Raw genomic sequence first — 19,837 nt, 5'->3', positions numbered from 1 at the left:
TATTACTGTTAGGCATATTCACTTGTGTCGCGCTTCATCTGTGGCTTCTCACACCAGATCTTTGGTTTAAGACACCCATGCCAGTATCTAACCCAGCCCCACTCCCATTACCCTACCCCGTCGCAAATACCCTCACATACAAGTGCTGCCCCCTAGTTCCAGCCATTCCCCAACTTTCCCCCATCCTCATCGCGCCCCGTCAAGTAGACGAGCGGTAGAGTGAATCCCCTCTGGTCGGAGACGCCCAAAAACAAAATTAAGAGACAACCTGGGGTGACCCAACCTGCTACAGAGCAAACATTACTAGGGCCGTTGGACGGCCGTGGCCCGGCTACAGTGGCGGCAGTCTGTGTGGCAATATCCTGCCGGAATGGGCAGTTACGAAAATGCGCCCTCATGGAGTGTTAAATCTGCAGTACTTTCTCGAGCCAGCCGACCGTCCTCTTTTGGGGCGAGTATCATGTGCCCCCTTCTCCTTTCCTGTGTCCTTTACTTCTTCTGATGCTTCTGTCCCCTTTCGCCCTAGCCCTCTGGAGTATATCCACTTTCTGCTGGAAGTAATGGCATTTTGCCAGGACCGACCTGGGGCCATTGGGAGGCCCCCTCAAACATCCCCTGCAGATTCTGTCAGAAGTATTTTCTGTGGCGGGGTACTCGTCAAAAAAGGCTGTTGATTAAGGCCGTTGTTCCTGGACTGCTACGGGTTCGGCCTGTGGCTCCTTGAGACCCATTATTCTGAGGTTGGACCTGTGCTCAAGGTCATCTATTTTCAGGGCCAGGTCCCTCTCCTTCTGTTCCCACTCCTGCATCCGACCTTCTGCCCTCATTTCGATCAGGTCTACTGAGATCTGGTTATTTTCCATTGCATTGAGTTTTTCCTCCACCTTGTCGACTCTCCCCTGCAAGTCTGCTATCACCCCTGTTAGTTCTGTTTTGATCAACCTGATTTCTTCTAGTAACATGCACAGGTCTGCCTTCGTGGAGCACTCCTTGTCGTCTCCCAGCAGGGGCTTGATTTCTACAGTTTGTGCCATTGTTTCAGTGCTGTTTCTTCTGAATCCCTGTAGTTTTCTGGCCGTGTCAGGGTACAGTGAGTGGTTGCGGGGGGCCTCAGCCTCCCTCTCCTGATGGGCTGGAGGGTGCCGCTGTGAGTTGCAGGGAGGATTTGGCCAGTCTTATGCCCCCCCTGCGGGCCGTGCAGCATTGGCTGTATCTCTGGTGGCTGAGTCCCTTCACTGGAGCCTCTCCTGCTCCTCCGTGGCTGTTGACCGGTGCACCGCGTCGGCTTCAGCGTTCACTGTCAGGTGCTGTCCGGGCTTTTCCTGCGCCAATACAGGCCACCCTGCACCACGGCTCGTTACTCCAGATCCCTCTAGGCGATTTCTATCAAACTTGGCCTGAGGTCTCGTGGCTACCTCCGATCTTGTAGAATTCTGTCAAAATTGCTCCTTTGGTTTGGTTTAACTCCTTGGTTGCTTGCCAGGGGACGAGGGAGATGGTAGATTAGGCGTCCATTCCTCCTGCGCCTCCTGGTGCTCTCTCCTTTCACTTTTTTAATAAAGAATACTTAAAGAATACTTAAAAATGGAAGACCAGAGTTTTTGTCCTTCTTCTGACCCGCCACAGTACCCTTGCATACATTTATTCATCTCTACCTACAACTTAAGGGACAACACTATTGCCTGAGCAAGAAGGATCATGTCCTCACAAGCACATGAAGTATACCTTTATTGTCATTGATGACATTCCTCTAAAAGAATCTGCATAGCAGCTGTAAGCTTTCTCACAGTGGCCCAACTTGAACTAGCCATTCTGCATTGGTTGGATATTGAATCTACAGCTCTGGCAGTGCTGCTCCCAAACCCTTCCCTGTAAATGGGGTAGAAGTGGTGTATTAGACCAAATGTCATTGCTTAAAACATGCTTAAAACATGCATCAACAATTACAGAATTTGCTTTTGGGCAAAGCAAAAAGGGCCAGAGACAAAGTGCTGTATACCGTCTCTCCTGGCTGGCATTGCAAGCATTTTCTGATGCAAGAGTTCAAATTAAGTCCATGCCATGGTCAAAGGCACCGGAAACATTGGGCACACAATCCCTTTGGAGGATTGTGATCATCCAGCACGGCCAAGAAAAAAAACACATATTGTTTGGAGAAGCACAAAGCGGGATATAAAGATGTAAAAGAGGCTGCTTTTGCTAGGTTCACAAAATTGTAAAATGTCATCCAGTAGAGAAGCTCTTTAAGAAAATTCTACCTTCAAATGAATCCCGTCAAACCATGACCATTCATCATCATCATCATCCAGCAAATAATGATCATCCGTGGCGACAATGAGGTGAGGATGTTTACTGTAGTTATCAGCCCTGATGTCCATCCCCTCCCCGTCTCTTACATCAGATACAGTAAAGTTGTCCTTTTACAGAGTATGGCAGGTTCTCCTGTGAACCTCCTGTGATTTGAACACTTACTCACAGAGTCTGATGGCACACCATACAAAGACGGGGACACAATTATCAAAGCTGGGTTTATTAGTGCCATGACAGTTGGTGCCAATAGTTCAGCTGGCTCGAGGCATGACACATGGTGAAGAGAGTGTATAGGTCATTAGAGGCATGATCTAGAGGTCTGTTAATCACACAGGAAGAACTGAGGATCAGAAGACAGCTCCCCATGCACATTTAAATGAGGTGAAAGCCCCTCATAGAAAGGGAGGGTACAAGAGTAAATCTGATCTATAAAACGTAGACGCATTAGGGGTGTTAAACCTGTGTGCCTCATGGATTCTAGCAAGAATTTTGAGCTGACTTTCTATGAGAGTCCTGGGCTTTATGCTTCTGCAATGCTAAATGTCAATTTCAGATACAGTTACCTAGATTGCTCATATTGACTGGATATCTTCGCTCAAAACCATGGGCAGGGTTTGAAGGAGCGCATAATGGACATAAAACCTTAATGAGGAACCACAATTTCCTGAAGGATTACTTTGCCGAAAAGAATCACAAACTTGTAGAAAAATTTAACGTAGCATCAAAAAAAGGAAAGATCAGGGCAAGCATACACTAAATAGGAGAAGGATTGTTGTTTAATACATGGGCTCCTCTTCTAGCTCCTCCTAAATAAATAAAACAGTTTTAAGTCTGACCGGATGACAGGGAATTATTCATATGTATGAATCCTGGGAAGATAACTTCCTGGAGAAAAAGAGATGATTTATTCTCGCTGAGAACCTATCATGGCAGAAACAATCATCTCTATCCTCATGAAAAAATGTACAAGCCCTTGGTTACCACACACTGGGCCTCATCGCTGGTTGGGCAGAGCAGTAAAAATGTGGCAGTAATAGCGTAACCGCTGCATTACCGCTCCGTCCAATCCCGAGTTTGGGCGGAAAGTTGCAGAATTATCTCCAGCTTGGAGCTTGAGGTAAATCTTGCCACTTTCCACAAACGTGCGGTGCTATTACCGCAGCGCTATTAGCGCTGGGGGTAATATCGTCCAACATGCCTCATAGAGTCCTATGGACTCGTAATAAAATGGGGATTTACAGCCTTACCACAAATCGGGATCCAAGCTAATAGCACTGGACCGTGTTGCAGTAACGCTATTTGTGTTGGGTGGTATCCTGGCAGATTTACCCCTGTGATACCGCCCAACTTGTGATTAGGCCCACAGTCCTCTGTCAAGCCCATCCACACCCATAGATTTTTTTTTTTAACATTTTTTTTTATTTTATAACAACACACCAAACTTTACAATGGTTAGGACTTCCATGTTCAAGTCTAACGAGGTAAAATTACAAACTATGTTCTTCAGTCCCGCCTCCTCCCGCCCCCTAACTTGAGCCATAATGTCCGTATCATCAGCCTGTGCGTTCTCAGGCGGGTCTATTGTCCTCATCTCATCCTTATCATCATCACTGTGATCAGGCTGGGGGGGGCCACCATGGTGACCACAAATTGCCTCCATTTGATTAGGGGTCCTACCTCCTCCTCACCTCCCCTCCCCTGTTGACCGCTTCGAACCAAACAGCCTCAGCCCATTTCAAGAGGTCAGTCCACCACAACTCCATCCTGGGCCTGTGAGCTGCCTTCCAGCACATTGCAATCCTCCTTTTGGCCAGGATGTATGCCAGGTCCTTCATCTTGCTAATGTGCCTCAGATGACGTGGCCTAGGGAAACCTCCTAGCATGCATGCCCAGGCCGACTCCACCTCCAGCATAATGCCTTTTTCTGCCAGGCGTATCTTCAGTTCAGACCAAAATCTACCCACCTCCGGACAAGCCCAGAACATGTGTAACATCACGGCTTCCTCCTCCCCGCACCTGGGGCATCTCTGAATAGTCTAGCCCCCATACCTAGCAATCTTACTGGCGGTCAGCTATACCCCATGTGTGACGAATAATTGGATCTGTTGGAGCCTCGCGTTTCGGGACACTTTCTTATGATATCTCTGGGCTCTATCCCATAACCCATCCGACATAGGCTCTCCCACCTCTTCCTCCCAGAGCCGTCTCATAAGGGACAATTCCTTCCCCACGATCGCCAGCTCACCTGGGTCCTCCTCTGTCTGGTCGATAATGTGATGCAGTCTCCTATGGTTATCAGTTATATTCCTACCAGGGACGTAGCCTATTTGGTCAGGGTGTATCAGTTTGCCAATGACACGCTCAAGCCTGTTTGCCAGCACTGCCGTAAGGATTTTGCTGTCTTGATTGAGCATTGATAGGGGTCTGTATGACCCACAGTCTGTGCTCGGCTTACTCGGCTTTAAAAGCAGAATGATCACCGCCTCTCGTAAGGACTCTGGCAACCTGCCTTGCTCATACGCCTCATTAAACATAGCCAGCAACGGGGGTAGCAGCTCCTGTTTGTAGGTTTTGTAGAATTCGCTCGGGAGCCCGTCTGACCCCGGAGCCTTACAAGTGAGCAGGTGTCGAATCACTAATTCCAGCTATTCTATTGTGATTGGGGCATCCAGGTCTGCCGTTCTAGGTTGTCTAAGGTAGGCAGGCCTATGTCTTCTAGCGTGTCCCGGATTTCTGGGTCCTCATAGAGCCATTTGTAGTATCCGAGGAAGTTGTCATTCACTCCCTCCTGGGTGTCCAGGATCCAACCTCCCTCCCCTCTAATTTCCCTGATCGCTGGCCTCGGTGCCCCACTCTTATATAGCCAGGCAAGTAACCCTCCAGGTTTGTCTCCCCCCGCATGCTGCCTCTCCACATATTTCTTATAGCTTAATTTACATAACCTGTCCCAATGTTCACAACTAGCTTGTTGAAGCTGTCTCATCCTGACCCCGTCCTCCCTAGAGAAGCCTCCCCTACACATAATGTTTTCCAACTCTTCCTCCATTCCCCGCAGCTCTCGTTCTATGCCCCCCTGGAGCCCTTTGGATTTTGACATAGCCACCCCCCGCACTACCACTTTAAACGCCTCCCACACAGTTCCCATAGATCGAACACTGCCAGTATTAATCTCAAAATACTCTGTGATCTCCTCCCTTAAATCCTCCCGGAATCCCGAATCCTGCAGAGCCCCGGCTCTGAGCTTCCACGTCGGAATCGCGCTTTAAGGGGTTGGTGTTGCCACTTCAGGACCAGACGGGAGTGGTCTGAGAGCACCCTGGCCTTATATTCCGCGCCTCTCATCCCACTTACCAGATCGGCAGCAACGAACACGTAGTCCAGTCTTGTGTGCAGATCATGTGGCACCACATAGTGTGAGTATTGCCTATCTGCTGGGTGCAACTGCCTCCAGACATCTACTAAATTGAAGTTTTTCAGGAAGGCCTTTAGCACCTTTGCAGCCGGGGTGGGCTTGTCTAGCTTATTGTCTGATCTGTCCACCTTAGGATTCAGTACACAATTAAAGTCTCCTCCCCATAGGATCCCGCCACCCAGTAGGGGGATAATCCAACCATACAGGGTCCGAAAGTAGGCCACTTTATCCTGGTTGGGGGCATATAAGTTTATAATACTCACTTCCCAGTTTTCCAGCATCCCCCTCACAACAATCAGTCTGCCCTCTGGGTCCCCCGTGGACTGGAGCAATTGGAATGGTACGTTAGGTGCTACCCAAGTGATAACTCCTCTTGCGTAGGCCGAGTATGTGGCACCCGCAATGCACCGCCTCCAGTTTCTTCCTGGTGAGGTGGGTCTCCTGCAATAATGCTATGTCAACCCTCATCCTTTTCAGGTACATCATAACTTTATTGCGCTTCTAGTAACTATTGAGGCCCCTAACATTCCAGGTAACCACTCTAAGGCACCCCGACACCATAGATATGATATCCTGCCCTCCCTCTCCGCCCTTCCTCCCGCCTGATAAGATTCCCATATTGGCTCATTACCCACCCACCCTCAACAAACTCCCCCTCCCCCTTTTCACAACAACAAACCCCCACACACTGCCCTTCCCCTCCCCCCACATACCCCCAGCCCCAACAAATGCCTAGCTCCATCCCTGGATCTCATGCGACCCCGCTTCTGGATCCGCTTCAGTGTGCTGAGGGCAGAAGCCCGCAGGGTGTCACCGGACTACCGGTAACCTAACTAAACTACTCTAAATGGGGGTATGAGGACTAGCTCTGCGAGGCTCCCTAGCTGGGTAAAAAGTCTCAGTGCTCACGGATCATTTCAACCCGATCGTGCCAGCCCATAAGCTACATCTATTGCAATAATCAAGTCCCATAGTCTTAGGCTGCGACACCCTCTGGTGCCCCCTTGTTAGGCAGAAACCTGTGCAGTTCCCTTAGGGACCACTGCAAAAGATTTAAGACTACAGGTGTTGACAGTAAACCCACTTGGTAGCAGTCTGCACCACCCAGATTTACCCGGTAGCTGTGGCTGAACAGTCAGACTTCCCTCAAGAAGAGTTAGGCAGTATGCAAAGTATACTCAATAGGCACTCAGATACAATAATACAAGCAAACACTGACCAGAGCTTTGGTATCAAAGTATATAATTATTTATTTAAAAACACACAGTTGAAACACTCCAGCACTCTTATTGTAAAATATTCTAAACACAGTTACTATTGTAATATATACACCCCTTTTTCCTTATCAGATAAGTCACAGTAAAACACCACTTATTTTCATACAGAGGTGAGCGCTTAACTAGATTGCACTACAATAAGTTTGTGAGAAAGGGAGGGAAAAAGACAGAATATGGAAAGGTACACCACTCTAAGATTCAGGAACACTGTTAGCAAGGCAGAAGAGCAAAAGTCACTGGTGAGCCAAAGTCCAAAGGCTGGGCCAACTCTTAGACAGAGCAGAGCACAAATGCGCCCAAGATCACACAGTTACACTAGGCTTAGAAAGTCTTGCAGAGGGTTCAAAAAGAGTTTAGAGAGGCTTTAGGAAAGTTTAGCCAGGGTGTCCCAGACTAACCAAGGTTCTAAAGCCGGGGGCTAAATCTACCCCGTACAGTCGGTAGCAAGGGAAGCCAGGCGGGACACGGTACCTTAAGTGGGAAGGATCCTCCAGCGGTGGCAGTTGTTCCTGGTAGTGGGTGCAAGTTGCGTCGTCGTCCAGGGGAAGAGAAGATCTCGACTTGGAGGAAAGATGAAGGTCGTTGCACTACCAGGGAAGAAACCAGCCGCAGAGTTTTCCGGTTAAAGGTGGTACCTTTGTTTCGCGGTCGTGGTAAAACGTGGTATCCCGGTTGCCGGGGTGCTTGGCACGGGCAAGGCGGCCACGAGGTACGTCGGGAAAGTGAAAAGACTGTGAAACTGGTTATCCCCACCAGTCAAAGGAAGAAGACTCTCCGGCGGGAGATCTCCTCTGTCGTTGGGAAAAGTGGTAAGGCAGTCCAGCAGGGCTCCACCGGTGGTAGTGTCGTGGCAGGTCGGCTCAGTTTCTCCCTCATCGGATTCTTAGGTCCTGTGGCGACTTCTGAAGTTCCAGTCCCCAAAGCCCTGCTTTTATGCAGAAAACCCCCATTCACTCAGCCTAGCTGTCACTCAAACATGCTAAGTGGTGAGCCGGCCGGCTCACCACTTGGGCCAATCAGGGCGGTGTGCCACTTGAGTTGCCTAGGCAACTCAGTCCAGGGTGCCTAAATCCCCCTCCACCCCTCCTAAGTACCCCAGACAGAGTGGCACCACTTTGGAGGGCTTCTGTGGAGAAGCCCGCCAAAAAGTGGAACAAAGGGCTCGACTTGGGTTGGAGTCACAGAAGAGAACACAAACGCCATTTTACAATCAAGTTTTGGCAAAAAATACCAACCGGAGAATTAATATTAATTAAATAAACCGGCGGTATGTTCGAGGCTACCATAAATAATTAAATAAAGATAGTCGCCTAAAACAATTGGAAATCCCATAGGAAAATATTCGCGGTTGAATATAAAAAGTAGTATCCACTGCTACCAGCCAAAACTCGATCAGGGGGGACGGAGACGTGCCCCCTCGACTAACAGACCCTGGGGCAATCGAATTGCCCCAGCCAGTACATCCACAATATGATGGTTTGTACTGGTTCTGTTCAAATTTAAGACTAGTAAAGTCAATGGTGACTTTACATGCCCTGGGAGACAGTAGTCGGTCCCAGGGTATGGGGTCTATACTGGGGGGTCACTATGACACCCCTGTGGCACTGCACTGAGGGTGCTGTGTAACACATCACAAAATCACATGAAGCCCTGTGGAGTAAAAGACCCCATAGCCCATTAAACACATCTAGATCCAAACAAACACACTCAAATCATGTCCAAGAGTGAGGGTAAAAGAGTCTCACTCTTGGCAGGAGAAAAAAAAAACCCAAGAAATCCAGCAAAGCTGCTGGGGGACTCACTAGGTTAGGAACAGAGAATTCTCCCTAACACCCCTCCATAGGTTACTTATCTCTTCCTTCTCCTTCTCCCATCTGGATGACCTACTCCTGGGGGCAGCTCTGCGTGTCGAGCCACCCCATAGCTTCTTCCGGGGTTTCGAAAAACAAGGTTCTATTTTTATGGAACACCTTCAGCTTCACCGGGTAGAGCAGCATATACTTGTGGCCTGCTTCTGGCAATCTTCTTTTCACAGTCCCAAAGTTCATGCGGCTACGTTGTACCAACAGGGTATAATCCGGGTATGCGGTTATATTTGCTGTCCCTCTTTGTTTTGTTCGGCCCTTACGGAAGTGTTCAAGGATTCCTTCTCGGTCTCGATAGTTCAGAATCTTGGCGATCACCAGCCTAGGGGGGTGCCTGGCAGCGGCCTCCTCATTAGAGCCCTGTGCGCCCTTTCCACCGCGAACCCCTGGGACAAAACTCCTCCGGTTATCTCCTGCAGCAGCATAGATTCAATGAACTCTTTAGGGTTGGGTCCCTCGGCCCCCTCCGGCAAGCTGACAATACGGATGTTATTCCTTCGGGCACGTCCCTCCGCCTCCTCCGCCCTGCATTTTAGGTTACCCATGCGTTACACTAGGGCGTGAAGGTCTGCTTTATGTGTTGCACAGTCTGCTGTGTTCGGGCCCACCTCTTTTTCCAGATTCTCTGTGCGTTCTGCCAGCGACCTGACATCTTGTCGGAGAAGGTACACTTCCTCCTGCACTGCCCCGACTTTCAGCTCCAGTGCTGCTTTCAATTCAGTTATAGCCAGACTGTTACGCTCACCTAGTCTCCACGGGGACGCCACCCAGCCAGTTGGTCGTTGGTGCCCTTCCCGATGATTCCCTGGTGTGGTCTCGGTGTCGATGGGATTCCGCCTGGAAATGAAGACTATATCAGGGCTGGGCGACCAAGGTAAGTTTTCCCCCACCTCCCTTGTGTTTCCAGCCCCTCCAGGTTCTCTTCTCACCTGGTTGTCGGAATCGGTGGGCTCTCCGTCCTGTTCTCTGGGCAGGGGCGCGTTGTCTTTTGTGGGCGCGGGCGGTCCAGTTACTTCACTGACTGCTGCCCTTGTAGTGTCTTTAAAGTAGGTCTTATTGCCAGTGATGGCATCGTAATTCTTGCATGCCTTTTCTCTGTTCTAAATGTCTCTTTTTTTTATCTCCCTAGGAGCGCGGAGTGTCCGCTTGGAGAACTGGTTATGCTGGTTCTCACCAGGAGATGATGGCGCGCTATAGCGCTGTGATGCATTAAGGAGGCGCTTTGCGTAGCGCAGCGATGTCTTGTCCTCACTGACCTGTGCTTTTCTCTTTTCGTAGGTCGCGGTGAATTCCCAGCACAGATGGAGTTCCGGAGCTATGCCGGCCGAAAAGCAACCAACCAGGTAAGTCTTTAAGCGCTTTGTGGTTGTAGTGTCTCCACTACCTCCTTTAATGATGTCTTTCTCCTTTTCTCAGGTCCTTCGATCCGGGCGGTGAACTCCACCAACAGAGCTGCCCAGGAGCTGCGAGCAGTAAAGGATGATGAATGCAGGTAAGATTCTGCTGCTAACGATATTCTTGGTTTTTCTGCAGGTCTGGAATTCACCAGGCTCGTGAGAAAGCTGGACACAGTGAGCGTCACGTTGCTAGAAGCAAAGTAACGCGAAGCGTGTTGTCTTGTTCAGGTGTGGTTTAAATAGCCACTGTAAAGTAGTCTAGGTAAAGTAGTCCCTAGGTCACCACACCCAAAACTCTAGACCGCATAGCTTGGTTCTAGGAATCAAGCTATGTGGATGCCTCCATGTTGGCTGAAAGCCTAAACAAAGTAGTTCCTCAAGCAGATGTCTGTCCTTACTTATGAGCCTGGCGCCAAATGGGCCAGGACTGGCCCCAAGAGGGCCTGAGAAGTGGATGCCAGGCCTTATTAGTGATCTAAGCCCTGATTCCACCTGGCCAATGGGCTTGCCAGTGGGGATCTGTGCTGAGGGTCGTGACACAGACCCAGTTTGGTCTCCCAGGCTACTTTCAGATCAGCGTTCGCCGCAAGGACCTCCTGGTTGGTGCCCATGGTGACTGCGCTCCCAGCAGGGGTTTTATCTTTGCCCCTGGCTCCTTCCGGGCCCGGCGGTGTTCTGGCGTACTCTTCCAGCGTGGGCTGCTTGCTCTTCGTTCTTAGTGGTTTGCTGGACATGGCCTCGCGCCAAAGAATTGTGGGCAAGCCTCCCCTCTCACCAGCCCTAGCGGGACGAAACTGCTGTTGGAGCCTGGGCCCGGGCGGGCCGCGCAAGGGGTGTCTGGGAGCCAATTATTAGCTACCGGAGTGGATTGTGCCCTCCCACGTAACAATGTAGCTTCACTCCGATCCTGCTAGCATGCACTCGTACTGTGGGCCAGCCGAACTAGGCTCCGTGTGTCACACTGGCTGTAGGCTCAAGCAGGTCCACCAGCTCATCACATGTGTCTCTCATGTGTCCCTCTCATTATACACACTCCCCCGATTCATGCACGCTGGGTGTCTGCTGCTGTTTAAGGTACTTGACTTCGAGAAACAATCAATGCCTATGGCCCCGTAGCATCCTTCATCCCTCTGGGCCTACCGCCTTTTGGGGCTCATCAGCTGGCCTTTGTACTCTCACCTCAACCATGGAGTGGGGGAGTGTGTACTTTATTGTGGCGCCGCCAGACTAGCTTAAGTGAGGGAACGCTAGCAGTTCACAGATTTATCAGGCCACCTCACTGACCCACTAGAGTTTGTCTTCAAAAGCTTGCCGGTCCACTCCTTTCCTCTTTCCACTGCATAATCACATGCCGGCTTGCTTTTGCCTTTTTTCAGCGCTCCCCAGCTGACTTTCGCCTCCGGAGCCCCGCGCCCACAACCATAAGGTCGGGTCACTCCGCCTGGCTTCTCACACTGTGGGGTGCCAGGGCCACCCCCCTGTTCGGGCCGCGGGGCACGGCTGCTCAATCCCTGCCCTGCATGCGGGCCCAGCACCGATCATCCGATCTGATGTCCGCTACAACATACGGCGCAACCCGGGCGCTTCTCATGCAGCCTCCGGGCCTCCACCGAACACCCACGTCTACGGGGCCGGAAAGCTTGTGGGTGGGCGCTACGATGCCGGCGCTGCAGTCCCCGGCTCCCGGTGATCCGCGTAGGACCGGAGTCTGCCGCTCGCTCCCACCAGCCCCAGGAGGTATAGGGCGCTTCTCTGTTCGGGCCGCGAGGTCCCGCTTCACCTGCCACAGCTCAGGCACGGTTCTAGCGCCGGCCGCCCCTCCGCCTCGCGTGGTCTCCGTCCTGTTAGGGAGAATTCTTTGTAAAGGCCAATTTCCCAAACCTAGTGAGTCCCCCAGAGCTTTGCTGGATTTTTTGGGGTTTATTTTTTTTCTCCTGCTAAGAGTGAGACTCTTTTCCTCCTACTCTTATACATGATGTGAGGTGTTCCTTTGACTTTGTATGTGTTTTATGGGCTATGGGGTCCTTTACCCCATAGAGCTTCATGTGTTTTTGGTATATGGGTTACACAGCACCCTCCGTGCCATAACCCAGGGGTGTCGTAGCGACCCCCAAACATAGACTCCATACCCTGGGACTGACTACTGTCTCCCAGGGCATGTAAAGTCACCATTGGCTTTACTAGTCTCAAATTGTGAACAGAACCAGTACAAACCATCCTATTGTGGACGTACTGGTCGGGGCAATTCGATTGCCCCGGGGTCTGTTGTTCGAGGGGGCACGTCTCCGTCCCCCCTGATCGAGTTTTGGCTGGTGGCAGTGGATACTACTTTTTATATTCGACCGCGAATATATCTCTATGGGATTTTCCCATTGTTCGAGGCTACCCACTTTAATTATTTAATTCCTATAGCCTCAAACATACCGCCGGTTTATTTATTAAATATTAATTCACTGGTTGGTATTTTTAGCCAGAACTCGATTCTAAAACCGCATTTGTGTTCTCTTCTGTGACTCCAACCCAAGTCGAGCGCTTTGTTACACTTTTTGGTGGGCTTCTCCACAGAAGCCTCCAAAAGTGGTGCCACTCTGTCTGGGTACCACAGGGGATGTGGGAGGGGGTTTAGGCACCCTGGACTGACTTGCCTTGGCAACTCAAGTCGCACTCTTGTGCGATTGGCCCAAGTGGTGAGCCGGCCGGCTCACAACTTAGCATGTCTGATTGACAGCTAGGCTGAATGAATGGGGGTTTGCTGCATAAAAGCAGGGCTTTGGGGACTGGAACTTCAGAAGTCGCCAGAGGACCTAAGAATCCGAGGAGGGAGAAGCTGAGCCGACCTGCAACGACGACACCACTGGTGGAGCCCTGCTGAACCGTCTCACCACTTTTCCCGACGACAGAGGAGATCTCCAGTCCGGAGAGTCTTCTTCCTTTGACTGGTGGGGATAACCATTTTTGCCTTCTTTTCGCCTTCCTAGAGCATCTCGTGGCCGTCTTGCCCGTGCCAAGCACCCCGGCAACCGGAATACCACAGTTTACCACTACCGCGAATAGAAGGGTCGTACCTTTTAACCGGAGAACTCCGCGGCTGGTTTCTTCCCTGGCAGTGCAACGACCTTCATCTTTTCTCCACGTCGAGACCTCCTCTTCCTCTGGACGAAACACCGACTTGCACCCGCTGCGAGGAACAACTGCCCCCGCTGGAGCATCCTTCCCACTTAAGGTACTGTGTCCCACCTGGCTTCCCAGATCATTTGGGGTGACAGTAAAGCCTCAAATTTCTAACCTGGGATGGCCTGGGACAACCTAGCTAACTTTTCCTGACTTTAATTTCATTCTTTGTGTGCAAACTATCTACAAGACTCTTTGGGCATAACCCCACTGTGTGATCCTGGACACATTTCGCTTGCTCTCTCTAAGAGTGGGCCTGGCATTTGAACTTCCTTGCTCTCCAGTAGACTTTGCCTAAGCTGCTTCCCTGTGGTTCTTTGAAAAGTATTGAAATTTGTGTGCTTCATAACTCTGCCTTTTCCCCTCCCTTTTTAATAACTTATTAGAGTGCCATCTTATGCTAAGCGCTCACCTTTGTCTAAAAATAAGTGGTGTTTCTCATTAAGACTTGTCTAATAAGCAATTAGGGTTGTATATATATAATAGTGACTGTGTGTTGAATTTACTTACCTCTTGTGTGGTAGTGTAATTTACAAGTGTGTCTTTAAATAAATAATTATATACTTTTACACCAAAGCTCTGGTCAGTGTTTGCTTGTGCTACTGTATCTCTGTACCTATTGTGTATACTCTATATACTGCCTAACTCTTCTTGAGGGAAGTCTGACTGCTCAGCCACAGCTACCAAGTGAATCTGTGTGGTACAGACTGCTACCAAGTGAGTTTACTGCCAAACACCTGTAGTCTTAAATCTTTTGCAGTGGTCCCTAAGGGAACTGCACAGGTTTCTGCCTAACACGTCCTCCTGTTCCACCGCAATTGGGGCAAACCAGAGCAAATGTGCGAATCAGTGACACGCCAAAACGTGTATGTTCGCCTCACTCGGCCAGCCCCACGGCCGTTCACACAAGGGGTGCCGCCGCAGGTCTGCATGTTTCTTCTTCTTTGTCCTGAGCGACTGCCATTTTGTATCTTCGGATCTGCGTCCCCGGGAACTTCACTCGCCCTTAACTGGTGTTCCTTTGGTTGTGTGGGCTCCAGATTGTCAGCAACTGCGCTGTATGTGTTCATAAACTGACGCCTAAGTTTCCATCTTCAAAAGGCTAGTGCAACTGCACCTTTTCTCCGGATGAATTCAGGATCAACAGGAGCTCCTCCAAGAGCACGTCTGCTCACATGACCTTCTAGCCACGCCCCCCACACCCATAGATATCCTTGATAATTGATGCCCTTTTGGCTGTCACAAGGAGGACATCACCTGTGCCTCTTTTTGTACCTGCTATCATTGGGATACACCAGAGTTTGGGTATGTCAATTCTGCAAACAAAGTATGTTGACTTCTCTCTCACCGTCACCTCTTTGTTCTCTACTTCATTGCCATCTTCTGCTTTGCCTTTTATAGCTGCACGTCTGTTCCCATTCATTGTCACCCCATGATTTGTTTCAATGTAATAAATTGATTTCTCTTTGCTCATCACTCACATTACCTCAGTGCTGTCCTATGACATCTTTGGCTGTAGAGGAATCAGTTCATTAGATGAGCCTCACAACATAATATGATTCTCAAAAGGCAGACATTCAGAGTAGCCGTTTTCATGAAGTGGAGACCTTCTCTAACCTAGAAATGCCATGTCTTTTTAAACGCCTGCAGGGTCTAGACACACAAGAAAAAAGAATCTATGTACACGTGTCCTAAACAATGGATAAAGATTAAGGATATATTTCTTATTTGTGCTGGACATACCTGCGCCAGCTCTGGCCACTGCCTGGATTGCTGCCAAGATGCTTCCCACTGGAGGCGAGGTGAAGACTGCCCCTGCAATAGCCCCCGTAAGCATTCCTCTGCCAACGTAGCCTTCAAAGAATAGCATGAAAGAAAGTGAAATAAAGGGAGGCAGTTGGGAGAAGGAACAGTTGCAACATTTCACATGAATGTCATCTACTTTACTCCTGTTATAGCAAACTGCACCTTTGACATTATGCACTTCTTACCAGCAGCACCCCACCTTAATGTAACAGTAGGTGTTCTAACTTGGACATTTTTTTCCATAACAGAAGAGGAACTTTTGCTTTTCCATCTATAGCACTATCCCTCAGTCCCAATCCAAGACTGGCATCCTCTACCTGGGTACCATTGGAAAAACTCAAGGACCACCTTCAAATATTCTTCTAAACTACTGGCATGTCTCATAGCAAAATCCCCAGTTAGAGTGCACTATAAAACAAAACTTGTAATATGTGATTTGCATGTTGGAATCAAAATAATGTACACATTACCACTAAACAGTAATGCCCAGGCGCATGATTTGAATAGCGTGCACATAATTCCAAGCCAGAATTTGGCAAAAAAGCTGCCCCAAAATGCTTACAATGGTAAACATGGCCAATCTTAAATTACTCAACTCCCCTTCATAAATCTCATGTCTAGAGCCAAATATGACGTGACTTTTACTGGGATAGGATTTCATTGTATGCCTACATCTGGGTGTGCTATTTAGGCCTGCTAAGGAATTATGACACCCATAGTAGGTCCCAAATGTGGATCTGCTATAGTTGCAAAACCTGACTGGTCAGACCTTGCTAGGACTAAGTATTAGGAAGATCTGCAAAGCATAGGATTAATAATCTTGGCCTCAAGGCAATACCATCCAGTGCTATGTATTCTAAACAGTATGAGTTTCCTCCATCAAGGGCCCCCAAAATCTCTATTCAACAGTAACAGAGTGTTCTTCCTGTAGTCAGTGCAAGCTTATTTTCAGCAGTCCCCCCACAATTGCTGTAAAACTGCAGCAGCACAGGCTACCTCCCAGTAGAACCCTACAGTTGCTATATGTCACAGATGACACCAGAATCACAGAGTCTTTGAGATAGTTCAACTGTTTTTATTTATTTTTTGTAGTTATGTGTCTCTCCTCCTCTCTGGTTTTACAGCGACCCTCCTCTGTAAGCAGGCGCCTTTAATCCCCCGCTCAGTGCTACCAAATGTTGACCCCCATTGTCTAAAGTCTGTCTTCTATTAATGATGGTTCCCCAAGTGCAGGCCATCTAAACTCCCTCAGGGATTTTACCTACTATAATCAAAGCTTAGTGTTATAATGGGGAATAGGGATAATGCCTTAAACTTTCGCTGTTGGATTCATCCTGGCTCTATTAAGCCCATGATTAGCTCTTCTTTTCTACCCACATTACCGCGCCCCTCTGCCTTAGTCCTGTGAGGAATCTAAGGGCGTCCTCACTTCGTTTACCGAGGTAGCCAGGGAAAGGCCATCGCTACTGGATCCTGACCATGGGGTTGGATATACGAGGGAAGACTGACTGGCTGGGGCGAGGTGAACTCGGGGTAGAGGGTGAGGTAAACCCAGATGAGACATGATATCCCGTTTCCCTTTTCTGATGTGCTTTCTAATTCCCAATCCTTTATGGGATATTGTAAATCCTCTTCATGCAATTCCCTTAACTCTCAGTCTGAGATACCCCATTTAAGTACTGAGACGAGGAAGATTAAATGGACAACAAAGAAAGACTCACACAACAGATGTGAGCGGTCTAGTGTTTGGAACGAAGGTCCCGAGCAGGGAACTTTAAAAACTGTTCAGCTGTGACTATGGGAGTCTCCTCACAATGCACATCGAGAGGCTGGTGGCAAGCGAAAGGTGGGCCTCTAGGAAGGAGCAGAGAAGCCAGTGAACAGAAGCAGGTGCAGCAAGGCAAGCAGCTCCCGAGTGAAGCCAACAGAAACGTGCTGGATAAGTGACACGCTGCGAGCAATGAAAAAGTCTCTACAGTGTGGGCAGGTGATCGTAAGGCACAGCAGGTTTACCAGAGGTTGAGAGGAAGCGTGAAAGAGCCGCCACAGCTGTGCAGCCCATACAGAGCCACGGAGAGCAGCGAATGTTCCTATCCGTTTCACGCTGCAGGAGAAGAGTGGCGAGAACGCCATCAACGCCTGGAGAAAGTGGTGAGTCCCAAAAGTAGGGAAAGGGACGCCGGGGCGTATCAGTGGCAAACTTGTGAAGGTAAGAGAAAGCCCAATGTGAAAGGCACTGAGTGGTGGCAAACAGAGCTAAACCCAAAGAACTGTATGTTTGTGCAAGAAATACAGTGGCATGCCAAGCAGAGGAGAATCGATGCAAACTACTGACAATAGAGTTAGGAGATTCATCCTGGCAGGAAAGTGGACCAAGGAAAGAACCTTAGAATAGGAATCGAAACAATCATTACCTGAGGCCAAGTGAAGGCTAGAAGAAAGTGCGATATGTGAACAAGCATGACCTGAAGCCAAGTGAAGGCTAGACGAAAGTGTGATATATAAACCTATGAAGAATGATGGCAATCTGACTAGGAAGAAGAAGAATGAGAAACATTGAAAAAGTTCCTAGCAGGAGAGTGTACTGGGAATCTTATCGGATGTGTGAATCCTCATGGAAACCTGGCAGGAAAAGATACAAGGTTCATATTGAATCAAAGAGACAGTTTGTTGTGTTAAAGAACTATTTGTTTTGGACATCTTTTGAGAAATGTATTGCTAGACAAGAGGGGCTGGGACGCACCCCCTAATGTCATTTTGAAGTGCCTTAAAGCTTGGTGAAGGGATCCCCTTTGCAAGATAAGTGCTGTGAGAGACTATGAACCCTTATTGAACACTTATCATTTGGCGACTCAAACCTGTGCACATTTTAATCCAGATATTAGGTGAGGGCAAGGATAGGTTCAGGCACAGACAGAAGGTTTGATTTGGACATCCTGGCGCAGACTTTCATTAGTTTTCTGTTGGGTAGGGAAACTCCACCTAGAATAGGCCAAGTTAGGCCATTTTCCTACCCTTTTCTTCCTATAATAAAATGTTATAGACAAACCTATACTTTTGTGCATGTGTCTACTTCATGATGCCTTCCGAGTCCTCACACCAATCTTCTGTCCCTCTATTTCACTCCTCCTAGTTCTTGCCTCCACCCTTTGATGTTACTTCTCCTGCTGTTCCTCTTCAGTCCACCTCCTCTAAGCTACCCCTCCTTCTCACTAATATGCCCCTCTTCGACACTCCCACTATTCCTCTCCTCCTCCCACTATTCCACTCCTCCTCCCACTACTACGGTCCTCCTCCCACCCACTACTCCCAATCACTGTTTCACTCTGTCCTATTCACTTCAGATTCACTCCTTACACTAACCTGTCTACTCAATGACTCACAACTGCTCACACTGCTGAACCACGATCACTCTGAAGCTAATGCCTCACCTTTTCCAAGAATCTCCTCCACAAGCCGCTGCTCCCTCTTTCTTCCTGCAGATATCCTGGCCATCCTCTACCTCTGACATGTGAAAAGCCCACACTTCCTGTCACCTACTTATATATTTCACCTACTCTGATAATTGGTCATCTCTCCCTGGTCAATCTGGCCCTGCCTTCCCCACCTGGGGCGTGTATGTGCAAGGGGAAATCTTAAAAAGGGGTCTAATCCCCACCAACGTTCTCTGTGCAGCTTTGCCGCGGAGCACAAACAATAGCGGCCGAGGACAGGGAATGTTCCAGTTCACGTTCCGGTTACCCGGAAAGTGGGTTTCACTGGCAAGTCTCTCAAGGGAGGGTGGGTGTGTCTCCCTTCATGGTCCCTGGTGGTCCAAAGGACATTTCATGCTCTAGGGTGGTCTCAGCGGCTTGTTCTGGAAGCAAGATTCTTTATGCGGCCGTGTAGGTCAGTGGTCTATCTCTCTCCTACTCCTGTGCTGTGCCAATGCTTCTGACGTTCTTCAGGCTTTGGCTCCTGACTCCTTTCTCTCGTTCTGAGTCCATGTTGTCCTGTTAATAATGCAGATTTCTCTTCTGTTGCTTCCATACCTTCAGGTGCACCTTCTCTAAAAAAGAATACAAAGATACTGGCAAGCATCTATTTTAGGAGGTAAGGCTGCAGAGAAGGGTCTGGAAGCAGGAGGGAACATGCTGGCACAAGGAGGTGGGGCAGGGATTGGGGTCCTCTCAACAGGTCTTTCCCAAAAGGGAAAAATAGTTCTGGGTTTATTCCTACACCGCCCACCTCCTGCTGAGAGGGGTTTTCACCCCTTTCAGACAAGTAGGATTTGACCTTGTCACATATAACAAATCACTGTTACAAGTCTCACCTTAACAATGTCCCCAAAGTGCTATAGTAACCTTGTTGTGTTAATTTTCTCCCAGCAGTGCCACCACCATTACCATAGGACACAAGTAGTGAGAGTTTCTGCCAGAGTTATAGAGCCATAGTAGTGCAGGCTCAATCCCAGCAGCGTAAGACCAATGATGTACGGTCGCAATGCTGTGAGTCTGCTCGCAGAAGTGAACTGCCAGTGCTATGGGGCCCCAGACAAACCTTTTTTACAGCACTGTCCTACCAATGTGAAATATAGCAACTAGTGTGAACGCCTTCCCA

The 19,837-nt window shown here is 49.1% G+C and overlaps 1 protein-coding gene across 9 annotated transcripts in view; it reads right to left on the bottom strand.

The window, feature by feature from the left end:
* TKFC (triokinase and FMN cyclase) overlaps positions 1-19,837 on the bottom strand; it is a 1,395,923-nt gene that overhangs the window by 1,055,431 nt on the left and 320,655 nt on the right. For all 9 annotated transcript variants that reach the window (XM_069623835.1, XM_069623836.1, XM_069623839.1 and 6 more), the window contains one exon: positions 15,176-15,286. In XM_069623835.1, coding sequence (XP_069479936.1) covers positions 15,176-15,286 — 111 coding nt within the window. The remainder of the gene's footprint in view (positions 1-15,175; positions 15,287-19,837) is intronic.

The sequence above is a fragment of the Ambystoma mexicanum genome, chromosome 11 (assembly GCF_040938575.1).
Source record: "Ambystoma mexicanum isolate Mex_15411 chromosome 11, UKY_AmexF1_1, whole genome shotgun sequence".
Taxonomy (NCBI): Eukaryota; Metazoa; Chordata; class Amphibia; order Caudata; family Ambystomatidae; genus Ambystoma; species Ambystoma mexicanum.
The sequence above is the reverse complement of the archived record's forward strand: the minus strand, read 5'-3'. Positions and strand labels throughout refer to the sequence as shown.